This window comes from Lissotriton helveticus, chromosome 7, assembly GCF_964261635.1.
Source record: "Lissotriton helveticus chromosome 7, aLisHel1.1, whole genome shotgun sequence".
NCBI lineage: Eukaryota > Metazoa > Chordata > Amphibia > Caudata > Salamandridae > Lissotriton > Lissotriton helveticus.
This window is the reverse complement of record NC_136068.1, coordinates 1,327,318,094-1,327,346,077: the sequence shown is the minus strand read 5'-3', so window position 1 is coordinate 1,327,346,077 and position 27,984 is coordinate 1,327,318,094. Positions and strand designations below refer to the sequence as shown.

The following is a 27,984-nucleotide window of genomic DNA, read 5'->3' as shown; positions in this document are numbered from 1 at the left end:
ATCTGCAACTCTGACATTGCTTATATACCTGGTCAGCCAGTCAAACTCTTGAGTACTTTTTATTAACTTGATTTCTGTCAGGTAAAATCATGCTCCTATGCATCTTTCAACACACTCTTTTCAGCATGTGTCCACTGAGGACCTGATATGATGCAGTTAGCTGGAGACCCCTGCAGAGAGCAGACCCCTGCAGAGAGCAGATTTCCAGCTAATTGTTTGAAAGATCTACACAGCCGATGTCCATTAAGAGGTGTGAAAGCCATCCAGGTCATCAGAGGCAGGATCAGAAGCTTTGAGGTTTTTTTGTTATTGGAGCAGGGAGGCGGTGAATTTAAATTCACCACGAAACTCCACCCCTTGCCCCTCGCCCATCACCTAGTAAAACTTTTCACAAGTTAGCAGACCTGAAATTCTATATTAGTGTTATTTCTTAATTCTTAAAAATATTTAAATGTTGAGATTTTTTCCGTCATCTGTGTCATATGCTCACTAGAAACTTTCCAATATGATCATATATGAACTAGCAAAGTTACACATTGCATGTTTTTTGGCAGAGTCCAGCCTTCTCATTTGCTCTTCCGATGGTCCACAAGCTTTCCTTTTTGAGTAAACTTTTGTAGCTTATGCGATTGGAGTTTAGAGTGTTTTGATGCAGTTTGCCTGTGAGCCTGTCCTGCCTTTGAATGCCGGGATCACAGCTCGTGAGTCTGTCTTATGTTCTGTACTCGCACACATGTGGCTGGCAGGAACTCCTTCCTCATTTGGGACATTAATTATCAACGTGTTTACTCCTAGACACAGAATGGGCAAAACCTTTTGAATATATTAGACCCTTGGACCCAAATAGTCCAAATTTCGGTGATTTAAAAGAACTTGGGAAGAAATATTTTGCTATATTTTGTTGATGACTCTGTAGGTTTAGAATGAATTGTTCCTACTCTGATTTTTTTTTTAAATCTGTGCTCCAGATGTGCAGTAATCTGTACAGAGAACAGATTTTGAATACGAAATGGTAGCGAGCTCAAGAATGCTGGTGTAAACTATTCTGCCAACATTGTCAAGGTAGGGTTATTTCTTTTTAACCCAGGGGATATCAATATAAATGGATGGAAAAGAAGCCTTCAGAACAGATAGGGGTTTGAGACCACACCCTACCCATTTCTACAGTGAGTGACCTGACCTATCACCTTTTCTCCCAATTCTGTGAGTACATTATTCGTTAATCCAAAGGCAGTGGGCGGCACCCACTCTGGCAGTGGCGGTTCTACTGCTGGAAGAGGGCGGCCCTGTAGTGGCGGCGGGTGGTGAGCTCCATAGGAAGACTTATGACCCCTACACTTTTTCTTTTTTACAAATTAAGCACTGATATTAGTGGCAGTGATCCTTCGGTGTGAAGCCTTGATATACTACAAGTCTGAGAAGCTCTCAAGAGTTTCTTTCAGCCTTCTGGCCTAGAACTTTCTTATTTAAAACGTTACTTCTTTGCAGTGTGTTTTGGATTTACTTCAGGGTACCCCTGCTGACACTTTGATGTATCTAGTAATTATGAAAAGAGGGACACTGGATAAACACATAGGCTGAAAAGAGAAACAGCCAAGGAAAATGAGATTCCTGCAGGAGAGGGAGGGCGAGGCTGTCAGAGGGCGGGAGAGTTGGATATGCACCTCCCAAAGGCCGGGGGTTGGGCGAGGTTATGAGCCATGACCATTCGCCTTACAATGGATGGAGCCCCCAATGACTGCAGTAGTAGTAGTGTGCGAGGATGGCAAAGTGTAGACATGGAGTTGGCATGGGTAGGCCACAAAGCCCTCTGCTGCCCTATGCTGGTGTTTGGCCAGTGGCACAAAACAGCTGAGGGTCTGACCCACCTCAGACACCCAAGTCCCGGTATATTCCTGGAAGGACAAGATAGACAGGCCAGCCGGGGGTGGGGGGTAATATACTAGAGCTCCAGTTACTAACAGTGCTATTTCTATGCCATCATTGCTGCACGCACGCATGTTCGGCCTCTCTGTATTGTCGTGGCTGTGAACACATCACCACATGCAATGGAGCCCACCTCAGAGAAGGCGAGTGCAACTCACCCAGTTTTTTCTATCTTTGCAGGGATTACAAGAACTTCCAGTGGAAGGCTAAGGAAACTCAGTGACGTGACGAGTCCAAGTGCAAGTAAGTGAATGTGTATGACTACCCAGTGTAATGTGGAGGGGGTTGGGGGGCATGCGAGCAGGCACCTCGCACTGCTACAAGGGGTGAATCTGTGCATTCATGATGGGGGAGAGGCATGCAGGACACTGCTCTACTAACTTTATTGACATTTTTCTTTGCTATGAAATTGAGTCTTTTCACTATTTCCATTTGGTCACCTTTATGCGTGATGTATTAAGATACACAATAGGTGCAGTAACAAATGAGCAACTAACGAAGTATGCAAAGTAAATAAATGTAGAGTCTAATGTCCTGGTGTATGAAGGAAGGCAGTGACAGCACGGGTTTATTCTTGTGTCCTGGTGTATGAGGGAGGCAGTGACAGCACAGGTTTATTCTAATAACCCGGTGTATAAGGTACTAATAACATACTTTTTAAAACTGACTGTATAAGGGGTGGGTATGTGATAACGAGTCGGATGTAGGAGAGGTAAGGATGTGACGTTATCAAGCTTTCATTAATGGCGGCAGGAATGACGTCGGTGTCAGCCCGGCGTCTTGGTGCATGAAGGGATGGGTGTGTTGGGCGTATTCATGGCCAAGAAGCTACGAGAGTCACTTCATACGAGAAGGGGTCAGAGGAGTAGTGATACCCACAGACTTGTAGCAGGTTGCTGGGCCTGTTCTCTCTAAACTTCATGCCCCAACTTTAGGACATTGTCGTCATCCCACCGTCAGTGAATAGATCTATTTGGCCAACACGTTTCTGTGAAAATGTTCAAGTCATTTTTAGCTCAGATGATCCGTGCTGCAATCAGTATTTGCAGAAAAGGCTTCCATAGACAGTTGGCCTATGCCTACCGATGGTGCAAGTAAGCATCTCTTGTAGCCAATCCAATTTATTTCCTGCTGCCCACTCACCATGTAAATAAAGAGGTTGGTGCTGCCCTGTTGTTTGGACAGAGCAAATGAAAAGTGCTGTCTTTGGTTCGTTCTCAACCAAGGTTTCTATGAATTGTGAGATTGAAAAGAGACAAGTTCCCTGCATCTTGCAGAGCTGTGTGGATACTCCAGAGTTGCTATACACGAGCCTTGTATGTATGGCTTGGTAGACGTGCAATCCTACCAAATGATCTGCGGACTCACCAAGTTTGCTGTCTTTGCCGCCAAACCTGTCCTCACTGCTTATGTTTGAGCATGAGGACATCTTTGAAGAGCAGCACGCTGGATAAATTACATTTATTCATTCATTCATTCAGCATTATCCACACCAAGTAACAGTTGGTTTCATTGGTGTAGCACATGATGACCTACATGTGTACCAATGGTCTCTTTACTTTTGGACAACCCCTTCTGCGGGGGCCAAATCTACTTTACTAACTGGCTCTTGCAACCATTCAGCTCACCTTTATACAAGCAAATAGCTCAGGGACTTAGGTGTTTTAGCTGACATAAAGTTGTGTACCATAGGTCATGTGTTTGAATCCTAGCAATGCAATGCTTTCTCAGACTTTCTTCTTAGGAGTCTGAAAATGGAGTACCACTGAATTTTGTAATTTTCCGAGCTGTTATGTACCGTGCTCCAAATTAGCAAAAACAACATTAAGTGCTACAGAAAACAAACATTGGAAATGGCAATAGGTCTGCTTTAATGTACCAATGAATGTAAGCAAAGGCATTCATAAATGCTGTTTACATGAATTGCAACCACACGTGCTGTTTATCACATGAAAGCCTGTCGGATAGGCTTTTCCAATGCTGGGGAAAAAGTAGAAAAAAATGATTGCTCTTTTAAATAAAATGCATATGGAAGATAAAGTATTAAATGTGATAAACAGTGGAGGAGGAGCCAAGCACGAGGCCAGGATGGCCGCGTAAGAGCTCGGCTCCGCCGTCCTCTCTCTCCAGCCCTTAAATCCTAGACATAATCCTGCAATCCAGCCCCTCTCCTGGAACGAGCAACGGATGCGACGAACCCGGCTGCCTTCCCGGTCCGTCTCCGCCACTTCAATCCAGAGATATATCGTCCGGTAAACTGAGGCCTTCCCTGAGCTGAAGCAGGGGTTTCGATTACTGGGGAGCCCGAAGCTGAATCGATCAACATCTGGCCGCAAATCGGAAGTCAACGGTGCGGCCCCGTAAAATACTGGTGATTCCTCCGGGGTTGTTGCGGACCCTCTGAAGCCTGTATGGGAGGAAGGAGATGGCGCTATGGCGGGAGCGCCGAGCGACCTGACCTGCAGGAGCGGCCCCGTGGGGTACGGGAGTGAGGAGGCCCGGCGAATTTACAAGACGCTGAGAGTGGAATTCGGATATCTCGGCATATATGTGACATTAGACCCGAGGCTGAGATACGCCAATAACTCGGCCCCCCCGCTGACCCGACTGAAGAATGATGTGTCACGGTGGAAGGCATTACCGCTCTCCCTTTTGGGTAGGGCGGTGCTTTTCAAGATGATGGCCCTTCCCCGATTCTTATACGCCCTCCAGAATGCTATGGACCCGGTGCCTTTATCCTATTTTAAAGAGATTGAGTCCCTTCAACGGCAGCTACTATGGGATGGCAAGCCCCGTATAGCCTTCAATAAACTCACTCTCCCCTGGTATAATGGGGGGATCGGCTTACCGGATTTGCAGAAATATTGCTGGGCCTCCCAGCTAGCGGCGGTAAACCACGCAATGTATGGGTCTCTAGGAGACCCTGGATATGCGATGGATCGTGGACAGGTGCCTGGGGGTGACTTCACGAGGGCGTTGTATGCCAGGGCCGGCCGATTTTCCCTCGTCGGCCCCTCGGCACACGCAGTACAAATGTGGCATGCAGCGACTAGACACCTTGGGTGAGACGTATAAATTCACCCTTGCGACCCCATTATGGAACTCGGAGAAACTGGGCAGCCTGTGGAAAACGAAGGGATTCGACAAGTGGGTTCTCATCGGGATCTCCCAGATCAAAGAAATCTGAGGAAAAGATGCAGTTCTTACTTTCAGTGCCCTCCAAGAAAGGTACCAACTACAGGAAAGCGAGCTTTACCGTTACCTTCAAATTAGACACGCTCTGCTTGCGCATATTCCCAGAGGTGCCACACTCCCAGATGCCTCCCCCCTGGAAGATTGAGTGTTAGATGGATTCCTCCCGGAAAAGACTAATTCGCTAATATACAAAAAGCTTATTAACAACATGGCCATCCGGTCACAATGGGACGCTTATGGCTTGGAGTTAGACAATGCGGATTGGAGGGAGGCAGTTTCTTCCCCTAAGGTAGTGGCTATTCAAATGAGACTTCGGCTGGTCCAACTAAAGTTCCTCCATAGGTCATATATCACCGGGCCCCGGCTTGTGCACATGGGTCTGGTGGAGAGTGGGGAGTGCAGGAGGGGGTGCGGAGAGCTTGGAACCTTCATGCATATTTTGTGGAACTGTGTGAATGTACAGGAATACTGGGTCAAGATTCATGGGAAGATGCGAGAGGTGTTGGGGAAAGAGATTGCTCCGGAGGCTCGAAGATGTGTCTTAAATGTTTGGGAGCCCACGGACCTGAGTGCATATGAGAGACAGTGGGTGACACTGGCTTGTATGATTGCCAAGCATAACATTGCTTAGTTGTGGGGTGCCGGCCAGCTGCCCCAGCTCGGGAGATGGATGGAGGACCTGGACTGGTGTATGTTCAGGGAAAGATCGGTCTATTTCGCTTGGGGCTGTCCCGCGAAGTGGGGGAAGATTGGGGGAGTCTGGAATAGTTATCGAGGGGATATCTGTGCTCCTCCAGTCGTTCGGAACGAAGCAGTAAACACTGGTCCCCATGATCCCTAAAAACGAATCTGTGTGTTTTATTTTGTACTACGGTGTTGTATATATTACAAACATACAAGCGATATACGTCACCTGATGCTTTTTCTTTTTGGTTTTATTAATAAAAAGATTTATTTTTTTTAAATGTTATAAACAGTATGATTACTGAGTGCAAATTGAAGGTGTAAATTAGTCCCCTATCCATTTGAATGCAAGCATTTGCTGGAAGGTGGAATGATGCACCAAACAGTCAATAGCAGGGGGTGAGAGGGAAATACTCTGGGTGCAGCCATAGCCTGCTCCATCTATATTTCAAATATTTGCTAACAGTATATCTTGCAGACAGTTGAGCTGTCCAACCAGACCTTTCAATAAAATGGTTGTTAGGACATGTCACTGCTGGCTGCCCTGAGTTCCTCGTGCGGTCATTTCTGTGACACACATATCTGGATTCTCCATATCACCATCTTCTTTCCCTGTTATGTTGTTTCATTTGTACCGCTTCAGAATGCATTACTTTTGCTATTCAGGGGCTGAATGCATTTTCATGCTGGTACTAAAGGGGGAGAGAGAATGCTGAACATCTTTGGATGCTGAGATCAGGGAAGTGGAGTCAGAATGCCTTATGGTGCTGATGGTGAGGATGTTAGTGCCTACTGAATGCCTTTTCGTACAGAGGGTTAGCACAATAGAGCTTTCTGAATGCGTTTTCATGATGATGTCAGGACAACCTCTTACGCTGCCAGCCCTTTATCCTGGCGTATCCATACATTTGCCTGGGGTGGAAGAACCTAAGAGGCGGCAAAAACCCTTCATCCCAGGACACTCTGTCGTCTTGACTGGGATCCTGCTTCTAAAAGGAGATATGAAGGTGATAAATGGGGTGATTAACAGAGCTACATGCCCCCATTAAGACATATTTGCAGCTGTGATTGTAACCACCCTTCATAGTTACCTTTTACACCAATAGATTATATAAGCATATTTATTGCCAATTGCAATTATTTGTAAATGCATGCAGTATTTTTTAAATGCAGTTTTTGTATTGTCTCAAACAATGAACAAGCAAAAACATACACATGAATTTGTGGTTTATATATGAAGACAGTGCTCCGTTGTTCTCTTGCCAGGTTTGCGCCATGCAAATTCACATAAAGGCTTGCGCGAATACATTATATACTTCTTCATATGAATAAACAAAACATTTTACTAAATATATATACAATTGTTTCAATCATTTCCTGTCAATACTCTTGAGTCAAAGTTACTTCAATGGAACGTTCAATTTCGAACAGAATTGAGGTGCTAGTAGGGTGGCTGGCCCATAGGCAGGATGGTAGTGCCTGTCCTGCAGTGCTTAATTTGGGTAAGAATGAGTACTAGTGCCCAAAGCTGTGCTTAGAAGCCCGCAGATGGCGCTTTAAAAATGTTAGTGTGCCGAATACCTAGTCTGATTAATCTCAGATCCACTTCATGCCTCTTTAATTCACTGTCAGACACTCCTTTCCTCTTTATCGCACTCTTGCAGGCTACTTCTTTCTCCCTTTGTGACTGGTTTTCCGACTGTCTCTTCCTCCGTCTTTCCCCTTTGTGAGTTTTCCCTCTTTTGCTCTCAGGAAATGTTTGAACAGGAAAAATGTGTGCCAGCCCACTGGCTCAAATGAAGCACTGCTGTCCTGGCTGCTCAAATGTTTATATCCAAAGATCTATGTAAACTTCATGGATCTTGACATTTTGCTGTTGGTCATACATAAGAGAGCAATATGTGCGTTAAATAAATAATTTGTTGATTTACGTGTGTGTGTGTGTCCGGGGGAGTGACAGGGAGTGCTTGTTTTTTTAGGTGGTCGCCGGGCGAATGCAGTGCGAAGCGCTGCAGCCAGCGAGAAATATTGTCACGGAGTTGCCTCTCATGCGAGACAAGAGATGGGCACGCGCAAGAGACGGACTGGAAATGTGGACGCGTGCGTGAACACGCGCTAGCATCCACTGTGAGCCATTAGGTTGCTGTTAATTAAGTTTCAGTTTCATACTGCTTTCAGTAACACGAGAAATTGAAGTGTGCTTTAACAGGTTTAACCTCACCACTATATGCACATGATCTACGGCGGCACCGCCGACAGAACTAACATTCGCCTGCATCATCACGATATAAGCTGCAGCACGTATGTAAGTAAAATTTTTACGGTATTTAAATTATTATAATTCACAGGGCAAAGCACGATATTTAGTTCGTTTTATTTTTACATTTAAACGATGTTTGTCAAAATGCGATCTTCACGTCTCGTAAGTAGCTTAAGCCACAACTGGCTGAGTTATAATTATCACAACTAAATCTAGGTTATCACAATTCTGACGCCGTTTGCACTTTTCGTAAGATTCTACATTTCAAGCACGCTACCACCCGCGGTTACTTTCTATAAAAAGTTCACGCTGTATGACTAATGATGCACATTTTGCAGGAGTTCACCGTGCTAAGTACGTTATCTTAACATACACTTTTTATATCCGCTATTTCAGCGTTTTACTTTCTATTAAGCATTCACGTCGTATGAACAGAGCCGCACTTTTTGCAAGAGTTCACTTTGTTAACCCTGTTGTTTTCACGTATACTCCTATAAAACACTCACTTCTCACGAATTAAGTTGAGTGTCGACATCCATAGGATACCTCCATTTGATTAACCATCTTGTTTCCGCACAATAACTGAACCACCTATTTTAAACACCTAATTAATGATTGTGACAACCATAGCTATCACTGCGCATTGGCAGGAGGTCAAGATGACCCAACTCAAACCCATGACCTCCTGCCAATGGCGTGAAAGTCCAGCCAATGGCAAAGGGGGCGACCTTTGAACTGCCTAATAGGCTCAGGCGACCAGGTTCTAAGCACCTTGGCGAGTGGAGAAAGCAAGCTGACTAGCGCGCGCTTGTTCCTCTAGTGAACTGTGCTGATTGTTAAAAAAAAAACAGTTCCCGTGGACCACACTATGGGTGAGCGCTCACATGACATTGTTCCCCTTGAGACTCTCAGTGCGTGATGTCACCGCCGCCACCTCATGATTTTGGTGACGTCACTGAAGTTTCAGGAGCTGCCAGGAGGTCACGTGTTCTTTTTCAAGCTGTGAGGAGCTTCATCTGTAAAGTTAAAGAAGAGCAGGGCGTTCCTAGGTGAGGCAGCCTTCGCTTTCAGCTATAAAGTTGTATCAAAAGGAAAAGCGCCTCCGTGACCCTTTCCACCTCACGCAGCGCTATAAAGACCACTCCAGAGAGATTGCAGAGGGGCCTCTGTCTTTTCATTCTTTGTTGAGCGCCTACACTCATCTTTAAAAATAGCTTTCTCACCAACTATACTCTAGAATCACAAAAATTAACATTTCCCGCATTGAACCTGATGTTTGGTGTGTTTCGTTGAACGTGCACACGTAAATCTGCTCGGCCTCGATCAGGGGGTGAAATCACCCCGCACAGGGCGGCGTGTGATGCAGAGGTGTTTCTCACTCGAGCAACGTTGGTGTTGCCATACTGACAACACTGAGGAAGCACAGTGTGTCTGTGATTGTTGAAAACGTGAAAGGTGTGCCTTCTCTTGGTAAATCTCGATGACAGTTATTAGACCAAGTCCGATCCAAACTTTTTTTTAAATAAATGTGACCAGAAACACTGCAGCAGGTGTTCGAATTTCGTCTGCACAGCACGTCTGGCAGCCCCCGACATCTGCTGTGTAAGTTTGTGGAAAGAGCAGGCCGGCACCCTTGCTCTACTAGGCTCCCACTTTGCCAATACATCAAGGGGGGGGCAGGCCTGGCTGTCCACCCCGCCAACAGCAGCAAACAAGCGGCAGGGCAAACTGGACCCACCTCGGGAAAACCAGCAGCAAAGCATGTTGACGAAGACCCCGCGGAGGAGAAAACACATGGACTTCTCTCCTGCCTACCTCCACACATGGTTATATTGTGGCACGGCGAGCTGGGCCCAGGGCGCTGTCTTCAGAGTCTCCCGCCCATGCACATCAACAGCGCCATTCGCACCATCAACAACTCAGCACTAGCGTGATCAAGCTACTGCTGTGAGTGACTCAATCACACCGTGAGGGTCTCAAGGCTCTGGGGGATATTTTTGGTAAGTGCCGAGAAGTTTGTGCCCAGAAGTCAATCAGTGCTTTGATGTGTGATTGAACTTTGAATAATTGTATTCACCAGCTGCAGCCAGGGTGCCAATTTTCTTTCTGCCCAGGGCGCTACATTTCTTTCTGCCCAGGGTGTTATCCGAGAGCAAATGACGACTATGACCGCACATTATGCCGTTCTGTGCGGAAAGCTAATAGCCAGGCAAATTTAAAACAAGCATTTGCAATTCAATAGGTCTCGCATTTACCCGAGTTTAAGCTATTGACATTGCAGATGACAATGCCATTTAGTTATGTTTTAAAAACCAAAACAGAAGTAAAAGGCATTGTCATTTGCAATGTCAATAGCTCAAACTTGCGTAAATGCGAGACCTATTTCATTGCAAATAATGCTTGTTCATTCTACTGCAACAAAAGCTCTAGGGTCAGCCCTGTCTTCTGGTGATTTTGAGCCTCCGACCTGCGGTGTAACTGAGCCCCCATCCGTGAGTAGGACCCCTCTCTGGTTTTCCACGGCTGCATCTGATGTGTCATATTCCCATTTGGGATATGGCAGAGCCTTGTCTTGCACGCCAGAGCCTCTCCTGCTGGGCGAGAGCCTCCTTCAATGTGTCAGAGCTTCTGCTTTGGTGTCAGAGCCTCTCCTGGGGAGCATCATCCTTTGCTAGAGAAGAGAGACAGGTGTGGTACTTGTTGGAGCTCCCGTAAGTGCACAGAACCAGTCCTGATCAGCGCTTCCTCTGATATGTCAACCTCCTTTGGCTGGTCACAGATTTACGTGCCATGCCCGGGCTTCTCCGGTCCCGCCAAAGTTTCACCAGATGAGAGTTTCCTCTGTCCTATCAAATCCACATCTTAGAACACTGGAAGGAGACCCCAACACCTTCCAGACACTCTCAAGCCTCTCTAGCTCTTGCCTGCAAGGCTGGGTAAGTGCTGTGGAAGAGGCAACCTTTGAAGGGTGTGGCTGTATACTTTAATTTGTTGCACGGACAGTTTTCTTTCCGGGACAAGGCAGTACAGGGAACTGGTCATCTGCAATCATTCTGGTCCACTGGGTTTACTCCGCAGCGGTGGCTCCACTGATACTTCTATGTCTGGCCGATGGGCTGTGGGTTAGTAGCTGGAGTTCTCCTTGTACTGGGAAGGAGATGATTCCAGTCTGAAGACACGTCTTTCTTCAGGCTAGCGTCCAGGCAAAACTTCCCCGAGCTTAGGCCTTGCTGAAACAAGATAAGCAACAGGTTGCTCCAAGTTCTGGTACCAGTTGCGAGGTCCTTTTCAGGGAACCAGAATGTTGCTCTACATTAAACTGGACAACGAGGTCCAGTATACGTTTGGTTTCTGGGGTTACCTTTACAGTTTCTAGCTCCACGCTTTAAAGAAGCTTGGATACATTTTAGGTGGCCAGCCAACTTGAAGAGACCCAATATGTGATCTTTCTGCTGGGCAGAATAGGGTAGTATAGTCTGAGTGGGTGAGGTCGGTGTAAAGAACAAATTCTTTTGAGTTGGACTGGTTTCAGGTTTGACAGTCATGTAAGGAGGATCACACACATGAATTATAGGCAACAGTTACACCGCTCACAACAAACACTTGTGTTAAAATTAGGGCCCTGTTATACAGGACTACATGGCTGTCCCTTTACCACAACACACATCGATAGAATAAAAAGGCAATTAACCAGGTAATTAATCCATACTTAACTCAGGAACTTCACTCGCTGGAAGATTAAGGAAGAGCTCTTTCAGTGCTCCTCAGCCAGGCAGAGTATAGAAGCCTGACAAGCAGCGCTCTAGAACTAGCACTCTGGGGCCAGTGACAATAAGCTGAAAACAGAGGGACCTTTTAGGGGAAGCCGCAATAAATTGGAGGATGGAACAGGTGTTATCAAACAGCTCTACCACGTCACAGCTCCTTTTTGAGTGTCAGAGCCTCTTCCTCAGTGCCAGCGACTTCCCTTGAGTATCAGAGCTTCTTCTTCAGTGGAGTGTCACATCCTCCCCTGGATTGTCAGAACCTCCTCCTGCATTTCACATCCTCCACTTGAGTGTCAGAGCCTCCTCCTGCAGGTCACATCCTTCTTTTAAGTGTCAGAGCCTCCTCCTGCATGTCACACCCTCCCCTTGAGTGTCAGAGCCTTCTCCTGTAGGTCACATCCTCCCCTTAAGTGTCAAAGCCTCCTCCAGCATGTCACATCATCCACTTGAAGTCAGAGCATCCTCCTGCAGGTCACATCCTCCCTTTGAGTGTCAGAGCATCCTCCTGCATGTCACATCCTCTTCTTGAGTGTCAGAGCCTCCTCCTGCATGTCACATCCTCCACTTGAGTGTCAGAGCATCCTCCTGCAGGTCACATCCTCCCTTTGAGTGTCAGAGCATCCTCCTGTATGTCAAATCCTCTCCTTGAGTGTTAGAGCCTCCTCTTGCATGTCACATCCTCCCCTTGAGTGTCTGAGCCTCCTCCTGCATGTCACATCCTCCCCTTGAGTGTCATAGCCTCCTCCTGTAGGTCACATCCTCTCCTTACGTGTCAGAGCCTCCTCCTGCATGTCACATCCTCCACTTAAGTGTCAGAGCATCCTCCTGCAGGTCACACCTTCCCTTTGAGTGTCAGAGCATCCTCCTGCATGTCACATCCTCTTCTTGAGTTTCAGAGCCTCCTCCTGCATGTCACATCATCCCCTTGAGTGTCTGAGCCTCCTCCTGCATGTCAAAGCCTCCTCTAAGGTGTCTGAGCCTCCTCCTGCAGGTCACATCCTCCCCCTGAGTGTCAGAGCCTCCTCCTGCATGCCACATCCTCCACTTGAATGTCAGAGAGAGCATCCTCCTGCAAGTCACATCCTCCTTTTGAGTGTCAGAGCCTCCTCCTGTATGTCCCATCCTCCTTTTGAGTGTCTGAGCCTCCTCCTGCATGTCACATCCTCCTCTTGAGTGTCAGAGCCTCCTCCTGCATGTCACATCCTCCCCTTGAGTGTCAGAGCCTCCTCCTGCATTTCACATCCTCCACTTGAGTGTCTGAGCCTCCTCCTGTAGGCCACATCCTCCCCTTGAGTGTCAGAGCCTCCTCCTGCATGTCACATCCTCCACTTGAGTGTCAGAGCATCCTCCTGCAGGTCACATCCTCTTCTTGAGTGTCAGAGCATCCTCCTGCATGTCACATCCTCCTCTTGAGTCTCTGAGCCTCTCATGCATGTCACATCCTCCCTTTGAATTTTAGAGCCTCTCGTGAATGTCACATCCTCCTTTTCAGTGTCAGAGCATCCTCCTGGACGTCATATCCTCCTTTTGAGTGTCAGAGCCTCCTCCTGTATGTCCCATCCTTCTTTTGAGTGTCAGAGCCTCCTCCTGCATGTCACATCCTCCCCTTGGGAGCCAGATCCTCTCATGCATGTCACATCCTCCTTTTGAGTGTCAGAGCCTCCTCCTGCATGTCACATCCTCCCCTTGAGTGTTAGAGGCTCCTCCTGCATGCCACATCCTCCACTTGAGTGTCAGAGCATACTCCTGCAGGTCACATCCTCTTTTTGAGTGTCAGAGCATCCCCCTGCATGTCGCATCCTCCTCTTGAGTATCTGAGCCTCTCATGCACGTCACATCCTCCCCTTGAATGTCAGAGCCTCTCATGTATGTCACATCCTCCCCTTGAGTGTCAGAGCCTCCTCTTGCATGTCACATCCTTCCCTTTAGTGTCAGAGCCTCTCATGCATGCCACAACCTCCCCTTGAGTGTCAGAGCCTCCTCCTGCATGTCACATCCTCCTATTGAGTATCTGAGCCTCTCATGCATGTCACATCCTCCCCTTGAATGTCAGAGCCTCTCATGCATGTCACATCCTCCCCTTGAGTGTCAGAGCCTCCTCTTGCATGTCGCATCCTTCCCTTTAGTGTCAGAGCCTCTCATGCATGTCACATCCTCCACTTGAGTGTCAGAGCATCTTCCTGCAAGACACATCCTCTTCTTGAGTGTCAGAGCCTCCTCCTGCATGTCACATCCTCCTCTTGAGTCTCTGAGCCTCTCATGCATGTTACATCCGCCCTTTGAATGTTAGAGCCTCTCGTGAATGTCACATCCTCCTTTTCAGTGTCAGAGCATCCTCCAGGACGTCATATCCTTCTTTTGAGTGTCAGAGCCTCCTCCTGTATGTCCCATCCTCCTTTTGAGTGTCTGAGCCTCCTCGTGCATGTCACACCCTCCCCTTGAGTGTCAGAGCCTCTTCCTGCATGTCACATCCTCCTCTTGAGTGTCAGAGCCTCCTCCTGCATGTCACATCCTCCCCTTGAGTGTCATAGCCTCCTCCTGCATGTCACATCCTCCTCTTGAGTGTCTGAGCCTCCTCCTGTAGGTCACATCCACCCCTTGAGTGTCAGAGCCTCCTCCTGCATGTCACATCCTCCACTTGAGTGTCAGAGCATCCTCCTGCAGGTCACATCCTCTTCTTGAGTGTCAGAGCCTCCTCCTGCATGTCACATCCTCCTCTTGAGTCTCTGAGCCTCTCATGCATGTCACATCCTCCCTTTGAATGTCAGAGCCTCTGGTGAATGTCACATCCTCCTTTTCAGTGTCAGAGCATCCTCCTGGACGTCATATCCTCCTTTTGAGTGTCAGAGGCTCCTCCTGCATGTCACATCCTCCCCTTGAGAGTCAGAGCCTCTCATGCATGTCACATCCTCCTTTTGAGTGTTAGAGCCTCCTCCTGCAGGTCACATCCTCCCCTTGAGTGTTAGAGCCTCCTCCTGCATGTCACATCCTCCACTTGAGTGTCAGAGCATCCTCCTGCATATCACATCCTCCCCTTGAATGTCAGAGCCTCTCATCTCATGCATGCCACATCCTCCCCTTGAGTGTCAGAGCCTCCTCCTGCATGTCACATCCTCCCATGAGTGTCAGAGCCTCCTCCTGCATGTCACATCCTCCCCTTGAGTATCAGAGCCTCCTCTTCCATGTCGTATCCTCCTCTTGAGTGTCAGAGCCTCCTCCTGCATGTCACACCCTCCCATGAGTGTCAGAGCCTCCTCCTGCATGTCACATCCTCCCCTTGAGTGTCAGAGCCTCCTCCTGCATTTCACATCCTCCACTTGAGTGTCTGAGCCTCCTCCTGTAGGTCACATCCTCCCCTTGAGTGTCAGAGCCTCCTCCTGCATGTCACATCCTCCACTTGAGTGTCAGAGCATCCTCCTGCAGGTCACATCCTCTTCTTGAGTGTCAGAGCCTCCTCGTGCATGTCACATCCTCCTCTTGAGTCTCTGAGCCTCTCATGCATGTCACATCCTCCCTTTGAATGTCAGAGCCTCTCGTGAATGTCACATCCTCCTTTTCAGTGTCAGAGCATCCTCCTGGACGTCATATCCTCCTTTTGAGTGTCAGAGCCTCCTCCTGTATGTCCCATCCTTCTTTTGAGTGTCAGAGCCTCCTCCTGCATGTCACATCCTCCCCTTGGGAGTCAGAGCCTCTCATGCATGTCACATCCTCCTTTTGAGTGTCAGAGCCTCCTCCTGCAGGTCACATCATCCCCTTGAGTGTTAGAGGCTCCTCCTGCATGTCACATCCTCCACTTGAGTGTCAGAGCATACTCCTGCAGGTCACATCCTCCTTTTGAGTGTCAGAGCATCCCCCTGCATGTTACATCCTCCTCTTGAGTATCTGAGCCTCTCATGCATGTCACATCCTCCCCTTGAGTGTCAGAGCCTCCTCCTGCATGTCAAATCCTCCACTTGAGTGTCAGAGCATCCTCCTGCAGGTCACATCCTCTTCTTGAGTGTCAGAGCCTCCTCCTGCATGTCACATCCTCCTCTTGAGTCTCTAAGCCTCTCATGCATGTCACATCCTCCCTTTGAATGTCAGAGCCTCTGGTGAATGTCACATCCTCCTTTTCAGTGTCAGAGCATCCTCCTGGACGTCATATCCTCCTTTTGAGTGTCAGAGGCTCCTCCTGCATGTCACATCCTCCCCTTGAGAGTCAGAGCCTCTCATGCATGTCACATCCTCCTTTTGAGTGTCAGAGCCTCCTCCTGCAGGTCACATCCTCCCCTTGAGTGTTAGAGCCTCCTCCTGCATGTCACATCCTCCACTTGAGTGTCAGAGCATCCTCCTGCATGTCACATCCTCCCCTTGAATGTCAGAGCCTCTCATCTCATGCATGTCACATCCTCCCCTTGAGTGTCAGAGCCTCCTCCTGCATGTCACATCCTCCTATGAGTGTCAGAGCCTCCTCCTGCATGTCACATCCTCCCCTTGAGTATCAGAGCCTCCTCTTCCATGTTGTATCCTCCTCTTGAGTGTCAGAGCCTCCTCCTGCATGTCACACCCTCCCCATGAGTGTCAGAGCCTCCTCCTGCATGTCACATCCTCCCCTTGAGTGTCAGAGCCTCCTCCTGCATTTCACATCCTCCACTTGAGTGTCTGAGCCTCCTCCTGTAGGTCACATCCTCCCCTTGAGTGTCAGAGCCTCCTCCTGCATGTCACATCCTCCACTTGAGTGTCAGAGCATCCTCCTGCAGGTCACATCCTCTTCTTGAGTGTCAGAGCCTCCTCCTGCATGTCACATCCTCCTCTTGAGTCTCTGAGCCTCTCATGCATGTCACATCCTCCCTTTGAATGTCAGAGCCTGTCGTGAATGTCACATCCTCCTTTTCAGTGTCAGAGCATCCTCCTGGACGTCATATCCTCCTTTTGAGTGTCAGAGCCTCCTCCTGTATGTCCCATCCTTCTTTTGAGTGTCAGAGCCTCCTCCTGCATGTCACATCCTCCCCTTGGGAGTCAGAGCCTCTCATGCATGTGACATCCTCCTTTTGAGTGTCAGAGCCTCCTCCTGCAGGTCACATCATCCCCTTGAGTGTTAGAGGCTCCTCCTGCATGTCACATCATCCCCTTGAGTATCAGAGCCTCCTCTTCCATGTCGTATCCTCCTCTTGAGTGTCAGAGCCTCCTCCTGCATGTCACACCCTCCCCATGAGTGTCAGAGCCTCCTCCTGCATGTCACATCCTCCCCTTGAGTGTCAGAGCCTCCTCCTGCATTTCACATCCTCCACTTGAGTGTCTGAGCCTCCTCCTGTAGGTCACATCCTCCCCTTGAGTGTCAGAGCCTCCTCCTGCATGTCACATCCTCCACTTGAGTGTCAGAGCATCCTCCTGCAGGTCACATCCTCTTCTTGAGTGTCAGAGCCTCCTCCTGCATGTCACATCCTCCTCTTGAGTCTCTGAGCCTCTCATGCATGTCACATCCTCCCTTTGAAGGTCAGAGCCTCTCGTGAATGTCACATCCTCCTTTTCAGTGTCAGAGCATCCTCCTGGACGTCATATCCTCCTTTTGAGTGTCAGAGCCTCCTCCTGTATGTCCCATCCTTCTTTTGAGTGTCAGAGCCTCCTCCTGCATGTCACATCCTCCCCTTGAGTGTCAGAGCATACTCCTGCAGGTCACATCCTCCTTTTGAGTGTCGGGGCATCCCCCTGCATGTCACATCCTCCTCTTGAGTATCTGAGCCTCTCATGCATGTCACATCCTCCCCTTGAATGTCAGAGCCTCTCATGTATGTCACATCCTCCCCTTGAGTGTCAGAGCCTCCTCTTGCATGTCACATCCTTCCCTTTAGTGTCAGAGCCTCTCATGCATGCCACAACCTCCCCCTGAGTGTCAGAGCCTCCTCCTGCATGTCACATCCTCCTCTTGAGTATCTGAGCCTCTCATGCATGTCACATCCTCCCCTTGAATGTCAGAGCCTCTCATGCATGTCACATCCTCCCCTTGAGTGTCAGAGCCTCCTCTTGCATGTCACATCCTTCCCTTTAGTGTCAGAGCCTCTCATGCATGCCACAACCTCCCCTTGAGTGTCAGAGCCTCCTCCTGCATGTCACATCCTCCACTTGAGTGTCAGAGCATCTTCCTGCAGGACACATCCTCTTCTTGAGTGTCAGAGCCTCCTCCTGCATGTCACATCCTCCTCTTATGTCTCTGAGCCTCTCATGCATGTCACATCTGCCCTTTGAATGTCAGAGCCTCTCGCGAATGTCACATCCTCCTTTTCAGTGTCAGAGCATCCTCCAGGACGTCATATCCTTCTTTTGAGTGTCAGAGCCTCCTCCTGTATGTCCCATCCTCCTTTTGAGTGTCTGAGCCTCCTCGTGCATGTCACACCCTCCCCTTGAGTGTCAGAGCCTCCTCCTGCATGTCACATCCTCCTCTTGAGTGTCAGAGCCTCCTCCTGCATGTCACATCCTCCCCTTGACTGTCATAGCCTCCTCCTGCATGTCACATCCTCCCCTTGAGTGTCTGAGCCTCCTCCTGTAGGTCACATCCTCCCCTTGAGTGTCAGAGCCTCCTCCTGCATGTCACATCCTCCACTTGAGTGTCAGAGCATCCTCCTGCAGGTCACATCCTCTTCTTGAGTGTCAGGGCCCCCTTCTGCATTTCACATCCTCCTCTTGAGTCTCTGAGCCTCTCATGCATGTCACATCCTCCCTTTGAATGTCAGAGCCTCTGGTGAATGTCACATCCTCCTTTTCAGTGTCAGAGCAGGATCACTGAAAGAATATCGACTACCACAATATCGAGTACCCAAAATATCGAGGTGAAAATATCTACTACAAAAATATCGAGTTTGTATGTACAAACAGGTAAGTACAAAAATATCGACTACAAAATATCGTTTACAAAAATATCGTTGTAAAAAATATCGACTTTACTAAAAACAATGTTTAATTACATTAATATAAAAAATTAATTACTAAAATATAATTAACAATACTTAAAATAACTTTTAATAATTAAATATTTAATGAAAGTAAAAAAAATATATATTTTTAATCATATTTCTTAAAACATATATATATAGTAACAACATTTAATTAAATAATAGGCAATATTGTATATGTACCCCAAAAACCCAAAACTGACCCTGAACCCTAAAAATACCCCTTTACCCAAAAACTAAAAACTGACCCTGAACCCTAAAAATAACCCTTTACCCAAAAACTGAAAACTGACCCTGAACCCTAAAAATACCCCTTTACCCAAAAACTGAAAACTGACCCTGAACCCTAAAAATACCCCTTGACCCAAAAACTGAAAACTGACCCTGAACCCTAAAAATACCCCTTTACCCAAAAACTGAAAACTGACCCTGAACCCTAAAAATACCCCTTTACCCAAAAATTTAAAACTGACCCTGAACCCTAAAAATACCCCTTTTCCCAAAAACTGAAAACTGACCCTGAACCCTAAAAATACCCCTTTACCCAAAAACTAAAAACTGACCCTGAACCCTAAAAATACCCCTTTACCCAAAAACTGAAAACTGACCCTGAACCCTAAAAATACCCCTTTACCCAAAAACTGAAAACTGACCCTGAACCCTAAAAATACCCCTTTACCCAAAAACTAAAAACTGACCCTGAACCCTAAAAATACCCCTTTCATTTAACATAATTAGCAATTAATCAATTAAATAAAATTAATTACCAATTACATTTTAATTAATTAACAAACATTTTTTAATTAACAATTAATTAAATATTACTACCAATTATTAAATTAACATATTTAATTAATTATAATTAAATTACTTCCCACCCTATTCCCCTATAAACCCACAACCCGCTAGAGAAAATAAATTATTTTAATTGACATAATTAGCAATTAATCAATTAAATAAAATTAATTACCAATTAAATTTTAAATAATTAACATATATTATTTAATTACCAATTAATTAATTATTACTACCAATTAATAAATTTACATATTTAATTAATTATAATTAAATTACTTCCCACCCTATTCCCCTATAAACCCACAACCCGCTACAGAATTAAATTACACAATAATTAAAAAAATAATAAATTAAAAAAAATAATAAAATAAATTGACACTTTTCACACATATTATAACATAAACACACTATAAATAATTAAATATTATTTAAAAAACTATATTTTTTACTATCTAGATTATATACTTGGATATTTTCACTGTCTATATTATTTACAGTCGATATTACTTCACTTACCTTAAAAACGATATTTTGGCTGTCGATATTCTGTCTAGTCGATATTTTCTCCAAACGATATTTAAAACTCGATATTCTGTCCAGACGATATTTTGGAGTCGATATTATGTCTGTGCACCGTCAGAGCATCCTCCTGGACGTCATATCCTCCTTTTGAGTGTCAGAGCCTCCTCCTGCATGTCACATCCTCCCCTTGAGAGTCAGAGCCTCTCATGCATGTCACATCCTCCTTTTGAGTGTCAGAGCCTCCTCCTGCAGGTCACATCCTCCCCTTGAGTGTTAGAGCCTGCTCCTGCATGTCACATCCTCCCATGAGTGTCAGAGCCTCCTCCTGCATGTCACATCCTCCCCTTGAGTATCAGAGCCTCCTCTTCCATGTCGTATCCTCCTCTTGAGTGTCAGAGCCTTCTCTTGCATGTCACATCCTCCCCTTGAATGTCAGAGCCTCTCATGCATGTCACATCCTCCCCTTGAGTGTCAGAGCCTCCTCCTGTATGTCTCATCCTCCTCTTGAGTGTCAGAGCCTCCTCCTGCATGTCACATCCTCCCCTTGAGTGTCAGAGCCTCTCATGCATGTCACATCTTCCTTTTGAGTGTCAGAGCCTCTCATGCATGTCACATCTTCCTTATGAGTGTCAGAGCCTCTCCATGACTGTCCGAGCCCCTTCATAGGTACCACAGAGTTCCAGAGCCTCCTTGTGACTTTCATCGCCACCTCTTGAGTATCAAAGCTTCCTATTGAGCGTCAGAGCCTCTTCGAGTGTCAGAGAGTCCACTTGAGTTCCAGAGCCTCCCTTTGAGCCATAAACTCCTCTTGCGTTCCAAAGCTTCCTCTTGAGTGCAAGAATCTCCTCTTGATTTTCAGGGCTCCCCCTTGAAAACCTGGGACTCCTAAAGTGTTAGAGCCTGTACTGAGTTGTCATGGTTTAGCCTCCATTCTCTATTCTCTGGTGCTTCGACGCTTCCAGTGGGTTGTCAAAGAGTTAGCGAGTGTGTTTCCGAGCCTCAGTTCCAGTGCTTGTTTGAGCCACCTCTGGGCCTCTCCTGGCACAGTCCTTCCCTTTCACACGAGCCGGTTTGCTCTTTCACAACTATTTGTATTACGAGAGCAGTAGTTTGAGGCTACAGAAAAACATTTCGTAATTGACATTTCTGCTTGTGCGTGCTTGAGGTATGTATATCCTGTTATGCAGAGCTCTTTGTCACCACACCTAAGCTGTAAGGCCTGGCACATGTCTACACACAGCCTCTTTCTAGATACCTGTGGAAGTCAAAGACCTGAAGAGACTTCACAAGGAGGCCTCGGGGCACTAGTCATTCTGGAAGTCACTGCAAGTGCCAGCCCTAAGATTACCAGTTGACTCTATGTCACCAACGACAAAGTACTCCCATCCTCAACTTTTCCTTCATAAAACATTGTGTTCACGTGAGTTATTTTCGTTTTATCAACTGGTGCGAAACTAGACTACAATTCACAGAATTGATTAGGTGAATAAACTGCAGACCATGAATGAAACTCTGCATCTTAGCATCATGGAGTCACCTGATGGCTTAGTCAGTCCACCACTACCTAAGAATCACAAAGGTTATTGGAGAGAAATCACATTTTTAAATGAAATTTACAGGTACAGATGGGTATATATGCCCCAGCTACAGAGAGGACTTTCCATAATACATTTTTTCCATTGAGAAATGGCTGCCCCATAACATGGCGCCACTTTGCCGACTTAAATAAAGATTTAACAAACCTCTGCAACTCTAGTTCATTTCACTCCAACATTTGATGCCTCAAGAAGAAATGCAAAATCACCCAGCCAGTGAAGGTGCACCCCTTCAGAGGGTTACTCCAGTATGTTTTGTATACAGCAGAGCCTCCTTCCTTTTTTTGGACTGCTTGTGTGTCTCAGGGAGGAGATACACATTTTTGGTAAAATGTCAATGTCTAAGCTCGTTATAAAGAGTAGCTGTTCTCTGCACATGTTAATATAGTAATATAGAAAGTGCAATGAGATGTCAAGGTCTTCTTGTGACTTTCATAGAGTCAGTGTCAGTGATCATCATTCAAGTTTCAAGCACAGCAGAGAAAGTTAAATCACGTTAGTTAACAGCAGAGGGTGACTTCTCGTTGCCTGGATGGAAGCCTACAAGCTGCACTAAACCTTTGAGCTCTCCATAGCCAGTGGTACTAGGGAGCACGAAACGGGAGAGGTTATCGATTTGAGCGTACTTGGATTAGATTTACTTCTTCCTTAACCTGAAGCCAACAAATCCATATCGGGTCTGGGGACAATCCATCTGAATTGCTACATGAGTATTGCCTATCAGCCTGCTGCTTTTCATCTATATGCACCGTGCAACATTGAGTATTTATATAAATGCATGCCAATGACATATAAGTTTACATTGCAAAAAACACAGTTGATGGACAGAATGTAGAACAATGTCATACATTCACCCCAGTACAAAGATCTGGGCCTAAATCCATCGTTTTTTTGCACTCCACACCACCCTGGGTTAGACACTGGCTATATGCAAATCAGCCCTGACCCTGTGCCTCATGGGAACAGTCCAGTCTGAACTACCAAGCCATGTCTTTCCCAGACCGGAATCAAGCATCCAAGGACCGGTTTCTGGCTATCAGCCTTCATCAACCTGGATAGCTTGACTCCAGTGGTGTGGAGAGCCTGGGACTCACGTCTGAGCATACCCAGCCCACTCAGGGTGAAAATTGCAAAAAACACAGTTGATGGACAGAATGTAGAACAATGTCATACATTCACCCCAGTACAAAGATCTGGGCCTAAATCCATCGTTTTTTTGCACTCCACACCACCCTGGGTTAGACACTGGCTATATGCTCAAGCATCCAACGACTGGTTTCAGGCTATCAGCCTTCATCAGCCTGGATAGCTTGACTCCAGTGGTGTGGTTGTTTTTGCATTTGTCACCCCGAGTGGGATGGGTATGCTCAGACGTGAGTCCCATGCTCTCCACACCACTGGAGTCAAGCTATCCAGGCTGATGAAGGCTGATAGCCAGAAACCGGTCCTTGGATGCTTGATTCCAGTCCAGGAAAGACATGGCTTGGCAGTTCGGGCTGGACTGTTCCCATGAGGCACAGGGTCAAGGCTGATTTGCATATAGCCATGTCTGACCTGGAGTGGTGTGGAGTGCAAAAAAACGATGGATTTAGGCCCAGATCTCTGTACTGGGGTGAATGTATGACATTGTTCTGCATTCTGTCCATCAATTGTTGTTTTTATATAAGTTTACATTACACTAGCAAATGATGCTGAGAGAATGACAAAAAAATGTACTTTTGCCATTTATACTTATGGATGAAGGAGCGCTTCCAGTACCTGAATGTAGACAAAACCACAAACATAGGCAGAGCCTCCAGCATTTCGTATTGCTTGCCCCACACGTTTGAGAACTCCTCCAGCCATGTCATAGAAGTTTAAAGTAGGAAACTAGGAAGTTGTATTCAACTTGTAGTAGCTCATGTTTACCTCTGAAATAAATGAAGTGGCCAATTGCCCCAACCTATAGTTTTGATATGCTTCGAAAAGTCTTTCTCTTTCAAGTTAACCAACAACAACTAGTGGATCATACAAGAGCCATGTTGATCGTGCAACGTACTCTACAATTGGCTACCACGGAAACTCACTAGACGCGAGCAGAGGTGGGAGAGTTAAGTGTTCAGAATAGGGACATGCAGAAACCTGACACGATGGAAACCCCAATCCTGAGGGTGCTCCATGTAATCAATTAAATTCAAAATCCTCAGTATTATTTGCAAGGCAAAGAGTGTATTTGAAGAAACTTGAACCAAGTTACACACCGTTCAGGAGTGTTTGGTTGGTCATCTCACAGTAAGGGAAGTCCTTAAGTGTTAGACTCTGAGAGGCCCTCAAATAGAATCTAAATCCTGAAACAACGTATCTGCCTCAGAAAATCTAATTGTTCAGGGTAGCCTAGGATTTAGTGCACAGTTAATGGGATATAAACTGAAGAGTATCAGATAGGGTCCCAACTCGCGTTGACTGGAATCAGAGTACTCTGCCGACTCATGCATCTACGTATGAGTGTATTTTTGTACGCATGCTTCCATGTGGCATTTGTAAAACGCAAACCTAACTGAACTTTCGCTAGATGACTCTGCGCCCTGCAACTCTCTCTTCTAAACAAATAAAGTTTTTATACGGCTCTAGTCACTGTTTTGTGGCCTGTCTGGTCTGACGCGGTGTTTATTCCAAATGTTTAAGTGTGATCAAATGAGTACTACCATGCTGTTGCCGTATAACGAAAAGGGAAATACTGCTATATGAACCACTTTTTAAAAAGCAAATCATTATGAGTTCCTATGCTATTTCCACTCTGAAACTCGAACCATGCCCTTCAAGCGTCATCAACCTTGCTGCCCAAACACTTCTCCAAGCCTGGAACCCAGCTTTGTTGAATGCTGTTCCCTTCTTTCCTTGGGCTGGAAGAAATGTAACCACACGCCTGGTTGCAAAAAAGGCAACCCCTTTAATTAAAATCCCAAATTGTTTATAAAGAGTATGAATTTATAGAATATATATAATTCTAGCTTGGTTATAACAGAAAATTCACAAAAGCATTCTCGTGTCACCGGTGCTTCAGAGAACAGATACAGGATTTAACCTCTTTACTCCCATGCAGGGGCAGCTCAAATTGGGAAAACTTGTAGGGCTTAGATCAGGATGATGTCCTCATGGATACAGCTCTCCTGGGGTGCAGGTATCTGTATTGTACCCTGGTTACAAGGGACAAAGTGGGGATTGGACTAGGTGGAGGTAGCAGAGTCACTCAGATGAGATCAGTCAACCCCCTCTTCCATCTGTTCGCACCAACACATAAAATGCCCATGTCTCCTTAGCATACTCACATGATGCTCACAACCAATTGCAGTCTAACTTCCACTTTTTGTCCCAAGATAGAGGAACCCCTCTTTCCAATCACTCGACCGTAAATAAGCGGGGTAAGCACAGGCTTTGAGGAACAAAATGAGCCTTGACAACAGACTACTGGTTGGGGAACTTAGATTGGTGCATCGACACCAAGAAATATGTCTATAAGGTCAGAGGGTGTCCAAAGAAATTCGATGAGGTGTGGGGGCCTTGCTAGAAATCAGGGACATGGTCTAGCACATATCGACGTCGAAAAGAAGGGGGGCACCCATTGATGCCACAATGCATGTGATATGGGGCAATGATATGATATATACTCTTTATATGTATAACCATGGCACTTACAGGTGGGGCCACTACGCTGAATTAGTTTTCCACTGATAAACAAGAAACTGTGTGATGTGAACTGGAAAAGTTGTTGATTTGCTTTTTATGGTTTGTAGCGGATCTAAACACTTAATAAAAAACAGTTATGAAAAAAACAAAGTGGGCCTTCTGAATGAGAGACTACTTTCAGTCCATAAGTGAAACTGGTTGTGGAAGGTTCTGCCTTGGCCTCATGCACGCTGCACTCTGCGAGGCGAAGGGGTCTGGCAAACCCAAAGCACACCAGAATACCACACAAGCACCAAATGCAGCCGTTATCACCGCCTGGGACATATTCCTGTCTGCGCCAGCGTTGTGATGCACCATGCACAGCAACCACTCTCAGCCCACGCTAGCAGCTGGAACGTAACCACTGACAGGGCGGTTTCTCTTCGTAGGCAGAAGAGCATCGCCCCACTTACTGCAAGCGCAGCAGTAAACACAGAATAATAAATTGATCATTATTTTATTATTGTGCGTTGAGCCGGCTGTAGTTTGTGGATGGTGGGGACGGGCAGAATCCTGCAGATTGCAGAATGAGGTTTTAGGTGCACAGTACGCATGTCAGATTGGGTGGCAGCCTACAGCCAGCCAATCTGACATGCCCATTTCAAAGCCAGCAATCCCAGTGCTGTAAAACAGCCAAACGATTGCAGGCACAGGCCCCCAGCCTTAAAATGAGCGCTGGGTTAGCCAGCTCCAACCAATCGTGGAGCTGATTGGTTGGATTTGCATTGCACCAGGAGGAAGTCCTTCCCTAATCTTCCTACTCTTCATCAGCTTCAGGATCGTCCTGGGGAGAGTCGCATCAGTTTGGAGTGCCCAGCAGCTATTATAGTGAGTACCCCACCATTAATTAATGTTGCCAGCTGCCACTGACCTCACTGTGGGCCTCCTGTCTTTACAGATCTCGCCGAACCACGTCCCTTCAGTGGCACTCTATTATCTGGGGGTTATCTTCAAGCTACCAGTGAAACAGAGAAGTTTCTTATTTCTCTCTACAACCAGCTGGTCTAAAGTCCCTATATGTGCTTCCAAGCCTTCGTCTCCAGAGCCAGGTCTGTCAGTCTATGTGATCTTGTGCAGATCAAGCAAGTCTCGCCCCTCACGCACTCACTTAGGCGTTTAAAATTACAGGCACATGAAGATGACAAGGTTTAAGAAAGTGACAGGTAGAGAAACTCAGAATCGAGAACCCAAAGTCAACCGGCACATTTCAGTTAGTAGTGTGCGTTATTAATTGATGAGTAGTCAATACTATAATGGTTCAGCATGGCATAGCGCTGTGCCTCTCAACTGACAGTGTTCTGCTCATCCTCTTCCCCTTGCCCATATTCAAGTTTGAGCAATGGACCTTTGCCAAGCTTGTCAAGAGTGAAACAACTGCTGGGAGGCAGACTGTCCTAGTTGTGCGCATAACCTCATCCCATTCTGGTGGGGTCGGATGATTATTATGGGCACAGTTTAGTTACACAACACCTCAATCTGTGGCATACACACAGCAGCCTGCAAGGAAATGGTAGACTTTGTAGCAAGTCAACTTATCACAATGATGGTAGACCTAGGGCATTACCATTTACACGTCAAGTACACCACTGAAAGGCCAGTAGGGCTGGAGTACATTCAGCCTCTGTAGGCTGTGAATGAGGAGTGGAGGGCCTGAGACACTCATGTCAGCACGTGAGCGTCTATGCCCAGGGCCTATATAGTGGTCACTGACATGGTCTTCAGCTCTGTTCTGAGGCTTTCATTAGCCAGACCCAGCCTGCTCAGTCACTTCCCATTAGGATCACTTGTTGATAGCAGCTTGGGCTTGCTGCTTCCGCCAACGCGGCGATGCAGCGAGCGCAAGGTAAATAGTTTTATTTATTTACTTACTTGCTTTACTTGTGGCCGTCGTATGTCCGACTCCTGCCCCCCACCCTGCACCTCCCACTGCCTCGCAGCACTCCCAATGCGAGCCGCCACTGTGGCTACAGGAATTTAATGGTGCGTCACCGTTTTTCTGCATTTACCATATAATCTGCAACATAACTAGGAGATTTCTGAACTTCCAACACCTTTGATATAGCTTTCATGTTTGTGTGTGGAAAGCGAACACTGCTGCCGTGGGTGCTGTACTTGTGTTTGTAAAGAAAGTTTGCAGTGCATTTAGTTGCTTGACCTCTTATATTGTGCCTGAGCATTTGCATGGGGGGATGTATGACATTACAACGCATGCTTTTACATCGCATGCCTTTACAACGCAAGGATTACAACGCAGTCCATTACAACGCATAGTGCTTTGGGGTGCTGGATAGTGAATAGTTTAATTTACTATTCCAACTCCAGTCCCCGTGGACACTAGGGAAGGTTATTGGATAGGAAATTAACCTATTCCCTATCCTAGAGCGCCCCCCAGAGCAATGCGTTGTAATAGTTTGCGTTGTAATGGTTGCGTTGTAAAGGCTCTGCGATGTAAAAGTTGCGTTGTAAAGGTTGTTTACCGCATGGGGGCATTGCTTTACCCATGCAGTTAAGACTGTGTGAGAGACGCTTGCATTGCTGCTTGTGCTGTACCTGTTCGATGTATGTCTGAGTGAAGCTTGCACTGTTGCTGCCAGCATCGTCTT

At 46.6% G+C, this 27,984-nt stretch overlaps 1 protein-coding gene across 1 annotated transcript in view; it reads left to right on the top strand.

The window, feature by feature from the left end:
• Nucleotides 1–27,984, top strand: part of SEPTIN9 (septin 9) — a 992,168-nt gene that overhangs the window by 253,523 nt on the left and 710,661 nt on the right. Inside the window, exon 2 of the mRNA XM_078654633.1 lies at nucleotides 2,107–2,169. Within this exon, the coding sequence (XP_078510759.1) occupies nucleotides 2,107–2,169 (63 nt within the window). The remainder of the gene's footprint in view (nucleotides 1–2,106; nucleotides 2,170–27,984) is intronic.